This window comes from Carettochelys insculpta, chromosome 1, assembly GCF_033958435.1.
Source record: "Carettochelys insculpta isolate YL-2023 chromosome 1, ASM3395843v1, whole genome shotgun sequence".
NCBI classification, from domain to species: domain Eukaryota; kingdom Metazoa; phylum Chordata; order Testudines; family Carettochelyidae; genus Carettochelys; species Carettochelys insculpta.
In genome coordinates, this window is record NC_134137.1 from 48,647,998 (window position 1) to 48,660,732 (window position 12,735).

Here is a 12,735-nt window from a genome sequence, read left to right on the forward strand (position 1 = left end):
AAGTCAACTTATTGCTTCCACACTCAAATAGCTGAACATCAACTGCTGCACCAGTGCATTATGGGAACCTATCCCACAGTTCCCTCAGCCCCATAGCATTTTGGATATTATCACAGGTTCAGTATGGGAAAAAAATTGGCCCACAAGTGGTTGTGGGTATGTGATGTCATCTTTCCACATTGCACTGCCCTCATTCCGCTCCTGTGGAAAGCAAAACAGCCATTTTTCAAGGAGGAAGGAAGGAAAAGTAGGGCATCAACAAAGGTTGCCACATTAACTGAAATCTCTTGCTTCTATATCTGAATTGTTCGTTATGACTGTAGCTGTAACTGAATTATCAAAGATTTTACAGAAAGGAGCAGGTGTTTGAGTCTTCTCAACTGGCTCTCCAGCCACTGTTCCCCCTCCCTTGATTACATATGATCCCAGCAAATAATGCAGGAACAATGCAAAGCTTGATGAGAGAGTAAGGTAGTAAAGATTTTGAAAAAAGAGATTTTGTGAAGCAGGGTTTTTGGCTTCCCTGTCCATTACACAGACTCTATGCCCTGGGATCACCCAGCAGCCTGTGTCTTCTCAGCTGGCCCTCCACCCACTCTTCCCTGTGTTAAGGGAGCCAAAGTTTGAAGAAAGAAGATAGAAAAGGTTAGGAAAGATACTTTTGGCTTCCCGCTGCATACACAGAGGTGTCCAACACAGGGGATGAGGCTTGCAAATTTCAACCAGCAGTGGTGCTCAGGTGGGGGGGGGGGCAACACCGACTGACTGCCTGGGTGCTGGACCCCCTCATCCCATGGGGGAGGGTTGGGTGGATCAGAGGATGATGAGCCAGTTGACATGGTCCCCGAAAGTCTTTTTTGTGTGGGTGAGTGTGGGGACCATGGCTGCAGAGCCAGTTGAAACAGTCCCCACTGTGGCTGCAAGCCCCCGAAAATATTTTTCAGTGGGGAGATGTGAGGTCTGTGGCTGCAGAGCCAACTGAAATGGTCCACAGGATAGTAGCAAGCCCCCAAAATATTTTGGTGGGGGTGAGGGAACCAGTTGAAGTACTCCCTCTGGTGGCAGAAAGCACCCACAAATCTTTCCCATCCTTGGAGCCCTCACCACATGCAAGCCAGGACAGGTGCTGCTTGGCAGCATGGTCCACACTGAACAGCAGGCATGTCCTTTTATTGGGTTGGTGGCTAGCCACGAGATGTGGTTGGGCATGGGAAGGACCCCAGCTGCAAGGCACCCGTGGGGGAGAGTGTGTGGGGCCCCTGCACAAGCGTAAAGCAGACAAAAGAAGTTTCTTGGCCTCTCTTTCATGCACGACCCCCCTCCCCCCCAACAGCCTAGCTGCCACATGGTGCAGCAGGGCAAGGGCTGGCGCCAGCACTGGAAAAAAAAAATCTAAATGCTCAGCTTGCAGAGGTAGAGATAGAACTGTGCCCTTCATGCTGGGGCTATTTTTAATGGGTAGATGTGCTCACAGTTCTGATACCAAAAAAGGTTTCTCAGCCTCTCATACAAGCAGGACCCCACAGCCACGGTTTTCCTGGTGCCGAATTCAAATTCACGGGTTTCCTGTTACCTATTTCCTGTGCACCTTGAGAGCAGCAGGGATCAAAATGGCCGGAGTGGAGTACTGTGTGGGCATTTTGGGATACATATGGGACACTTCTGGAGGCTAATGAATTCAGTTTTAAGATGTGGCATTTCCACACTGGCCTTCATTCGGACTTTTAAATTCAAATTTGATGCTACACCCAGCTGGTTTTGATGATGTTATGATATCAACATTAGTGCTCCCTAAACTGAGCTAATGGTATTTACAGTGAAGACACTGGTGTTGTAATAGCAAGCTTACTGCTATAAATTTGAATTTATCTCATAGTGTAGATGTAGCCTTAGACTTTTTGAAGATAATAGCTAATGGCTCAGACATCTCCTTTTTCAGCTCCTTCATCAGGTCTTGGTGACTTGAAGACAAATGCTACTGTGGTGGATTTCTTTGGTATTTCTCTCCACAAGGATGTTTTCTGTTTGCTATCTGAATACAAACAAAATAGCAATAAAAGGAAGGGAAAGAAGTCTGTCTGTATGACCTGAAACAACAACATTATTACTTTTAAATTTAATGTTTCTCAATTTTCAAGGAAGCACTAGTGTGCCACTTAATGACTGAGGTGACAGAGCTAAAGAATTTCGGTAGGAAAACATAAAGCAGTTTTGTGGACTCACTTTGAAAATATTACTAAAACCCAAAATTGCCATTGCATCAGGCATACGTGGTGGGTTTATGAGGTGGGTTGTTCCCTGATACTGGCAGGAACTTTTCATTGCAGAGCACAGGGTAGCCTTAAATTGTTAGTAGCTCTGAAGCTGAAAAGCCAGTTCTTTGGTCCCCAGATCACCAATGTCCTTTCTAACTAAGGTCCTGTGCTGTCATTTGTCATTCACAGTAGTGCAGAGTAAATACAAAATCTTCCAATTCTGAAGCATAAGAGGATTGTGGGTCCACACCCCAAAATGTACTGTTTAGAGCAAATAGGTACACTGCCTAATATTCCTAGCACCGCTGTCTCCTATTATGCTCCCAGAATGCACTGGACAGGGATGTTTTCCACATCTGCACAAAAAGCATAGTCAGTTCTCCACCCAGCGCAGCTCAGCAGGAATCCAAGGGGTGTGGGAGGCTCCTGGCCCCCACGTTCAAGATGCCAAGACATTATTCTTCGGAGTTACTTGTGCTGCCAGCGCCTATATACATCCACAAATTAGATATCTACCAACCAGAGGTACATGGGAAGGGTCACAGAAAGGGCTCTTTGTGTTCTCTAATGTCCCTTCTCCCAGACACCTATGGTAAAGCAGCAATCAGTTACTCAGAAAATTACTTAAAAAGTGCTACAGAAGTTGCTTTCTTCAGCTGAGCTTCTCTCTACCCTAAATGCTACAACCCAAAGACTAGGGGGACCAACTTCAACATAAACCTGAACAGAAGTTCTGCAAAACAAACAACAAAGAACTGCATGCATTGCACAAGTCTGATTTCAAACCCATGAAATATGATGCCCATGCATCATGATGTTTGTATAAAATACCTTGGTACTTGTTGGCACTGCAGTGTGTTTAATGGCTTTCACATTATACCATTCCATGTGCAATTTTCATGAATCAAAGCATGCCTCATGTTCACCTTTCCCACAGATCAATTTGCAACAGTGGGTACAGCACAAGACCAGTAAGCCAAGTCTTACAGTACAAATCCTGACAAAAAGTGGGCCTGTAGGAGAAGGTACTTCTAAATACTCACTTCTTCTGGCAAATGTCGCTCCCAAAATAAAATGTTCTAGCAAAATCTGGACTATGGTTAAAATAACAAAGTAAAATAAATAAAATAAACATCCTGGAAATACAGTCCACTCAATGGTGAATTTCTGTTGAACATCTCTGCAACTCATTTTTGAACAAATATTACCTCATTAAATAGCACTTTGCTCCATGAGTAACCCCATTTACTTCAATGGGCTACTTGGAGAGCAGTGTGCTGTTCGGTATTGAGTGAGAGTATCAGGTTTTGATCTTAAGCCTGCAGAATGGTATTTCTTGCCAAGCCTCCTCTTTAAGTTTAGAGTTGCTAACTCTCTGGTTTTGCAAGTTTTACCTAGTCTGAAGTGGTGCATTTTACAACTAATCCTTTTCTTGGAAACACCAATAGTGCACAATTTAGTTGTCAGATGATACCATCTTCCTCTTTCTTCCTACAAAACCAGGGCAAATTCATTGTAGTTTCATTTTAAAAGTTTACTCCCGAGAGCCAAGTTCAACTACAGTTTACATCTAAAGCCTACAGTATATCTTAAATATGTTTTAAAATGTCACTGAATGGGAAATGCATCTGAAATGCCCCAGTAGGGATGAAAAGCTTATACTGAATTTACGTTATATTAAGTCCCATGAATTTATGCTATGTAAAGTTGAGAACAGCAATGTAATTCCTTCTAGAGTATACCGTTAAGAAAACCAAAAAAACAGATTCCCTCCCAATTAATGTTTTGTTTGAAGGCTGTAACTCTATTTAATTTGAAATTTCCTCTAGCTGTGCCAATTACATTTTAAACTTCTTCCTGTGAAGTTTTAAAGTGTACTGTCTTATTTGACACACACAGTACTATTAAAGCAGCCCAGAGCGGGATAAAAATGTTTTTCTTTCTTTGGTATCAAGCACCTGGCAAGTAAATGGAACGTTTCTGTAAAGCCTTAAAGGCTATTAAAGGCATTCCTCATTTTCCCTGGGGATTCAAAACCCACTTATTTTTATTTCCTGTTTTAAACCTATGAAATTACATCACTTTCTTCCTTTGATTTGACATTTTGCAGTATTTTTCCACATTGTTGCTCAGTTTTTAACCCACTAATAATTAAAACTGCCGTTCTGCTAGACCACCAGAGATAGTGGGAGAGAAGATGACTCATATTAAATTAGTCTTGGCAATGGGGGAAGATAACTGACTGACAACTTACAGTAAGTCATATGACTTAGGGTAATTTAAGGTTTTGCTGATGTGAATTGTTTTGGGTCTATAGGTCTTTGGTCTAGCTCTCCAACCCCTCCAAACCCAGAGGGGCGAGGAAAGAGGAGTGGAGCAATCAGGGCTGAATTATGGGTTTACAGGATCCATGTATTCAAAACATTGTGCCAAGTATCAAACTTTATTGAAATAAATTCTGATGTGTAAACCCACATACGTTTAATTCTTAAGTGAGATGAGAATTTATGGTGGAATAACATGCCATCAGAATGGATAAACTGTAAACATACAGAGGGCATATGAGACCTTAGGTCTAATTCATCCCTTGTGTAATCCCACTGGCTTCATGATGAATTTGGTCTTTTGTCTTTAGGAGGCAGGAGCATTACATTTGAGAGGTTTTCCTGTTGTGTTGCAAAACACCTACAAAAAAACCTATCCCCTTCCACAACTCCTAGAGCCATATGAATAAAGCATGCTCAGCATTTAGAAGGATTACAAAAACATCATAGGATGCACAAGGGATGGCTTAAGACTGAAAGCTTTACAATTGAGAAGCATTTGGAAGAAGCACAAAGAGAATACTGTCTGGATGGAAAACTGAGAAAATTCTGCTTTCTGCAATACTGAGGGCAGCTACACTTTGGAATAAGAATCAAACCGCAGAAGGAAAAGACATACAGGTCATCTTCCTCCAAAGCAAGGCACTGCTGTTGCTTTTGCCATCCATTCATACCTCTAAACAAGTATGTAAGCAGCAACAGACTAACTTATATTATTCTGATGTTTGTAGCTTTCATTTCTCTTACCAAGCAAATCTCACTCCTGGAATCCTAATACATTTTCTTCTCCACTCAGAAACTAACACAATCTTTTTGCACCCTCACTTGCCTCCATAGGCCAACGTACACCAATAAAAACAACCAAGTGGTCTCTGTTCAGGAAGTAAAATAATGCAGTCCCTGGGGCCTGAAATGCAGCCTTACATGCCAAACCACATAAGTGCATGTGGCCATGTACCCCAGTAGCTTAAGGCAAACACAGGCTGCCGTAGTTGGGAGGGTCATGACCTTGGATATCAAGTCTGACAAAGTCTGGAATCGGGCCTCCAGATGCAAGGCTCTGGATTTGGTTGAGCCAAGCACTGCCCCAATAAATTCTCTTCTCTGAATTGGAACAAAAGTCAACTTTGCTTGTTCATCAACAGGCACAGAGTTCAGAAAGTCCCAGGCAGAAAAAGTATTTGGAACTGGGCCTCTCACATTGTAACTGAGTGCTCTAACTCCTGGGAGAGGTGTTGTATGGAGGGTAATCACAGACATCCCTCTTGACGCACCCAGGGCAGAGCCTGGTTTAGGAGGCATAATCTAAGAGGGCCTCTGGGAATGTCATGAGATTGCATCCTGCAGGCAAGATAGGTGGGAGAATGCCTAGGTTGAGGATCACACTGGCTCTTAGGTGGTATGCATTTAAGTGGCGGTAAGTGGCACAAGCAAATACATTTGGGTGCCTGAAGTATTTTATCAGTGGAAAAGTTGCCTACAGGGCTAGGCAGCAAGTAGGAGTTTCCAAGGGTTTAAATTTTAGACATAGGCCCTTAACACCCTTCGTGGATCTGGTTCAGTGTGTCAAAAGTTAGCAACTTGGAAACAAAAGCACCCCAAAATTAGAGACCAATTCAATTTTGCTTTTTTTTTTTTCTACCTATAAAACAGGGAAGTACTTTCCTAGTTGCTAACAGTATTGCGGGAATTAGTTAGCTGATATTTGTGGATTGCTTGGAATATATGGCCGTTTCTACATTTGCCATGTTCTCCGAAAGTGGCAAAAGTGGCATGCTAATATATGGCCCGAAATATGCTAATGAGACACAGATGTAAATTCCTGGCACCTCATTAGCATAAGGTCACATGATTTGGAGTCTGGAAGAAGCTCTTCCAGACTCCAAAACAGCAGGTAGAAGAGCAGCCCCTGGGGGATCTTCCAGAAGGAAGTCCTCCTCCTGGAGGACCCTTCTTCCCAAAAATTTTCAGGAAGAAGGGGCCTCCGGAAGGAGGACTTCCTTTTGTAAGATCCCTCAGGGGCTGCACTTCTATACACTGTTTTGGAATCCAGAAGAGCTTTTTCTGGACTCCAAATCACGTGACCTTATACTAATGAGGTGCTGTAAATTAACATCCATGCCTCATTAGCATATTTCAGAACATTTATTAGCATGCCACTTTCGGAGAAAGTGGCATGTGTAGAAACGGCCTATGTGTGTACAGCATGCCTATCAAGTAGTCAGACGCTGCCCCCTACTTACAATGAAAATGTTAACAAATATTACCATTGCTACTTCTACAAGGTATTAACTGAAGTATTCTTTGTATTAATCTTCCAGACAGTAAGTGGGAAATTCTTTCATTGCTCAGTCTTCTGAGTGCCCCTCTTCTCCCAAAAAAGACCCAATGAAAGCAGCCTTGTAGTACAATAATCTCCGCAACTCTTCTATTTTCATAAAAAGATGTGAACTCAACAGTGTCATTGTCAAAGAGTTCTGTGATTATAACACAGGAAAATGCTGAACACTAAACCATGTCAGAGCTCCAAGCCATCACAGGAGTGAGCTCAGCAACAGAATATCATAGATGACTACCCTCTAGGGAAGGCCACACCCATGAATTACAATCTATACTATTGGGTTTCCATACCTGCTGACAGAAGAAGTCATATTCTTTCTTTGCCTCTCTGTACAAGTCAGCTTAATGAAGAAGTGCCATATCAAGTGGAGACAATCTCTGGCTATTTAATTCCCACTGCTTAAGCATGATCATAGGTATAACATCACAACTCTTGTTCTTCAATGTCTCCTATAGTCAAGGGGTCAGAGAAGCCTGTTTCCTCATTATCTCCTATTACTTTATAAAAAGCTATCAGGCTCAATTTGGGGAAAATGCTGCATAATTAAAAAACACTTCAATTTTTAAACAGGGGAGACTCCTGCCTGTTTGTCTGTAGCTATGACATTTTCTGTCTTTTAATAGTGTGCTCAATGCCATAGTAGGGTTCTTGAGACCCAGCATAGTTCCATTGCTGGCACGGATGCAAGACGCAGAGTCCCTAAAAAGAGAGAAGTCCACTGATCTGCCACTCACCCACACACTTCTGCACAATGGGGAGAAGAGAGGCATAGCTACCGCAGCTGTAGTAAACAAAGCAACCACTAGAGAGGAAAGACTCCTTGCACACAGCCCTTGTGAGATATTCCCAGTATGCAGCCCTCCTTCCCAACAATTGCCCCATAACAGAAAACTCACAACTGTGCTTCAATAAATAATCGACAAACAGCAGACAAATCAGCTCCTCTTAAATATTAACCTGCAAGTTTCCTTCTTTTTACATGTCTTGCATGTGCTGCAAGCCTGAAAGGGCTAAATGGCAAGGAAAGAGGAAGAATTACACCAACTCCCACCAGTTTCTCACTAGAGAATATCCTGACTTTTCTTACCTGCAACAGATGACTGCCTTACAGGAGAGTGCTAGGTCCAGGAAGGACTTCCGGACTTCAAACGAGAGGGCATACTTCAGAGTCTGGCCATCAATAATGAAAGCAATATCATTTTCTTTGCCCAGTGAATCTCCCAGGTTTGTACAGTGATGGGTCAGAGTTGCTCTTGTTGCCTAAAGTACAAACATGCACAAAAAAAGAAGAAATGTTTCTTTCCACTGCACTTTAACTGTCTCTCTAAATCAGAGTTAGCATCCCTGACACTGCTTCCCCCTCAAAACATTAAGGATTCTTTGAACTTCCTTCTCAGTGCCTACTCCTGAAGAATTTCCTTTTAGAAAATGTTTTGAGATCCACTGTTGAAAAGAGATATGTGTTATTATTGTTTCACCATCTCCCCAAATGACTCAGTCTTCAGCTCTCAACCTTCTCCTCAAAATCTTAAGGTAGGAGTTGCAAAAGTGCTTATGCAGTTCTCTTTTCCCACTGAAGTCTGAGTTTTATTATTGACTTTGGTGGAAACAGAACTAAGCCAGTGCTGAATATTTTTGAAAACGTTAGTGTCTTGAGACCAAATTTTCAAACACGCCCATGGAAACTGTGTGTGTTCTTTTGCGACTGCAGAAATACATGCAGAGCTTAAAAAAAAACATTGCCCTCGCTGAGTCACACCTGGTCTACGTGCTCTCAGGCCATCCAAATTGGGTAAAAAAGACTTTAATTAACCCCTGCTCAAGCATGGTATTTTGATCAAGAAAATGCTCATTAATTGACCACTTATTAATCTATTATCAGATTTAAAGTTGTCTTCTGTTCTGTTTTCTCTTTTTGACAATCAGTGTTATGAATTGAAACTCAGGGTTTGTTGTTTCACATTTAACCTAAGAAAAAAGCTCTCCAAAATTGTGTCTACATTCCCTTCTTGTTTGTTCAAGTTTTGGGGGATAAACTTTTCTGACGTGTTCACAAAGGAAAAGGATAAAAACTGGTCATGAATCTTGAAAAACTGTGTATGGGGAAGAGGGAGGAGGATGACTCTTCTGAGGCTGGGGCAATCTGCTGGAGTGGTGCTTGCCTACTCACTTCTCCACTAGGGTCTCCTTTAGAAGCAAAGCTGTTTTCCACCTTGCTTCCCAGGAACATGGCTCACAGCATACTGGATCTAACCAGGTTCACAGCTAAGAGGATGATCTTCTAAAGGACACAGATGGCAAAACAGAGAGCTGCAGTGTGCAGCACTGTTGTTGATTTTTTTGAGAACAGGATGGGGCTTCCTTTGAAGTCTGTGAACTGGAAGGAAAGACTCGCAGTTGCCAGCTCGCATGATTTTGTCACTTGTTTCATGATAGCTATTGCTCTTCTTGAAGCCCCAGCTCCTGGAATCAAGTGGCTTTGTGATTATTTCCACTGTCATTGTGAAATAAAAAGTACTTTTCTAGCTTTTGTGTCTGCAGAGAAAACTTTCAAATGTAATCCTAGTGAACTCTAAGGCAGAGGTGAGGAACTTTTGTTCAGTCAGGGGCCACTGACTGGTAGAAAAGGGCAACACATAAGCAAAAAAAAATAATAAAACCCCCTCACTACTCACTTGCTCCCAATGCCTCTACAGCGGGAATTAAAAAAAATAAAAAAGTCAGAAAACCAAAAACCAGCTTCCTCCCTCAGTGAAGTGAACTGGTGCTTATGCTCTAGGCCCATGAGGGGACAGGTGCCATGTCTTGGGTCTTTCTGCCCACAGTGAGGAGATTTGTTGTGGGCCAGATCAAATTAAGCCAGGGCCCTGACCCAGCCCCCTGGGCAAAGGTTCCCCACCTCTGCGCTAAAGGCTCAAAAAGATGATGGCAAATGAAAAGAACATTAAATCTATTATCAGGACATAATTTCATGATTTTAAAGCCAATCTCATTATCTTTGGTGAGGCTGACACAGGATTTTTGAAAATGGGGCTGACATTACTTGTGGACGGCTGCCTCCATTTCCTCCGGGGGGATTTCTAGCACCCATCACGTTTCCTGTAAGTAATGCCCATTCTGGTATGATCTTCAGTACACATGGCTGCAAAACAAAGTATCCTTTTTGACTCCTCTTATGTGCCAATTTAAGTGTCAAATATATGTCTCGGTGTATTCGTGATTAGATGTGCTTCCTTTCTTTCTTTATATGCTGGTCCACAGGAAACAGGCACCATTTCACTTTATCTAATATGAAATAATACTGGAGCAGGATTATATCTGTCAAATGAAAATACTATATTTATGTCTCATTGTAATCCATTCATTGTGTTATGAACCCACATTTCTCTAGGGAGAGCTACAAATCCACAAGCTGTTGCGGAGTGCTGCATTTGCAGTTTGTATCTCTGATTTAACAGACAGATGTGAAAAAAAATACTGCAGCCACATTACTCCCTGCAGACTACACATCTGCAGGTACTGAAGAACACAAATTACTCCAGTTAAATTCAGTATTAACAGACAGTCAGGATTTTCCCTATACATTCACCTTACGGGATAATATGATTTTGTAGTCGGTATTAACCAAAACATATGAAGACCAGAACATACAGACCTTTTGCAAGAAAGAGACATACCAGCAGACCAATTTACCACAATGGAAATCAATAAGGCTCCTTCTATGCTACCTACATAACTGAGGGTGCAATCAGACATGTGACTCTAGCACATGTAGATATATGCAAGCTAACTCTGGACAACAGCAAAGGTCCCCCAGTAGCATGGGCATCAGTATCGGCAGTTGAGTACATACCCAGGTTCTGGTCTGATTTGCATTAACTCCTACTGCCTATGCAAGTTGCTGCCACAACTTCACCATTATTATTCACCAAGCTAATTAAATCACTAGTAGCTCAAAGTAGCTAATTAAATCAAAATGCTACAATTACACTGGTTGCAGTGTAAACACACACTGGCCGTGTCTACCGTAGCAAGTTCTTTCGGAAAAATCAAGCCCTTTTTCAAAAGAACACACGATGCAGCCACACACAAAATGTGCTCCTTCAATCGGAAATCAAAAGAATGAGGCTCTTTTTCCAGAAGCTCTCTTCCACTCCCAGATCCAGAAGTGCGCCTCCTTTTGAAAGCTTCTTTTGAAAAAAAAAAAGCACATGTAGACTCTCTGCAGGCCCTTCTTTCAAAAGAGCAGTCCTCACAGTGCCAGATTTTTCAATCCCTGACCCATTCTTTCATAAGAGTATGGGCCATGTGAACACTTTCTATCAAAAAAGCAGATCGATCTTTAGATCCACTTTTCTGTGTGTGGACGCACTCTTTTGAAAGATGATCTTCTGGAAGATTTCTTTGAAAGATCTCTATAGTGTAGACACATCCTCTGAGTCAGGGATCCAAGCACATGAGGCGGCATCTTCTACTCCTGTTGTACATACTGCAATGTTTTCTCATGCATCTCCAAATACATAGAAAACAATAACAGAGGTATGATGATTTTTTTTAAATGTATTATGGATTCTTCATGTCTTATCCCACATTGTTGCCAAGCTTCTGTGTCCTATGAAAACAGTTGATAAACTTCACCTTAAAGGCTGGTATCTTTTAGAGATGAATGAGAGATTTAGGTGTTTAATTTATACATAAATTTATTGTAGAATGCAGACAGAGCCTCTTGGATGAAAGGTGAAAAAGAATATACGCTAGACAGGCATCATACAGTATACATATACTGGCAACCACTACAATTTTCCATGAGATTGTTGAGATCTTCACGTTCCCAACTAGACAAATAGACTGAAAATGTAAATTTCTTCAATATTTTGAAATATCACATAAATCACCTTCTATAGGGATTTCATTTTCCATCTGAAAGCCATTCTATATTTACACAAACACACTCATTCCCACACAGTGTGCCAGACTGCTAACAATCCTACGGAGGAGGGAAATGCCTGCAATGCACTTTAGAACAATTTGATGTGAAAAGGAGATGTTTTTTATTTATTTCACAGATCTTGCCATGGGGTCAAATATGCTTGTAACACAGGTTTTTGGGGCCAGTATAGGAATCACATGTTTAACTAAACAGGACAAAAAGGTTATTTCCACAGTAATCTAAAACAGAAACAGGCATGCTATGTTAACTCGTGAAAATATAATCTTTTTTTTTTGTTTGTTTTGTTTTGTTGCAATAAATACACCGAAACACTAAATTTCAGGATATTTGGGGCGTTGGCACAATTTATAGCTAAAGCCTGTACCATGCTGGGTTTAAGCCCTTCTAATATATATTTACACTATGAAGATTATATGCAAGAGCAATGGGGAAAATGAGCATTGTGTTTATTTTTCTATGGAGCTGTTTACTATTTACAGTCCATTATTTTGAGTTAAAATGTTTACAAATTATCAACAGTTTCCATTACATCACCTTTTGTTCAAAGGTTTCTAAGTCCTTTAAGAACGCATTTGTCACTTTGAACAGAAAATATTACTTGTTCATTCATCTTACATAAGATTGGCCTTTAGAAGGAAGAAAATACACCAACGTTTCAAGCTCTGTACTCTCACCAACTGATTATTTTCATTCACAACACTGAGAGACCTTAATATGACCTTCCATGGAGACAGACAGCAACTACACTAGACTTAGTAGTAAGAGAGACATAGATGTTACTTGCTGTTGCTTGACATGTGAGGAATTAATTCTGTCTGAAAATTAAGGCAATATATTGAGTCATCTCAAGTTCACCAACTGTCT

The 12,735-nt window shown here is 41.3% G+C and overlaps 1 protein-coding gene across 2 annotated transcripts in view; it reads right to left on the minus strand.

The window, feature by feature from the left end:
- ATP8A2 (ATPase phospholipid transporting 8A2) overlaps positions 1-12,735 on the minus strand; it is a 556,173-nt gene that overhangs the window by 345,289 nt on the left and 198,149 nt on the right. For both annotated transcript variants that reach the window (XR_012644144.1, XM_074985625.1), the window contains one exon: positions 8,008-8,180. Coding sequence is in view for 1 of the 2 variants with exons in the window: in XM_074985625.1 (XP_074841726.1) it covers positions 8,008-8,180 (173 nt within the window). In the remaining variant the exon portion in view is untranslated. The remainder of the gene's footprint in view (positions 1-8,007; positions 8,181-12,735) is intronic.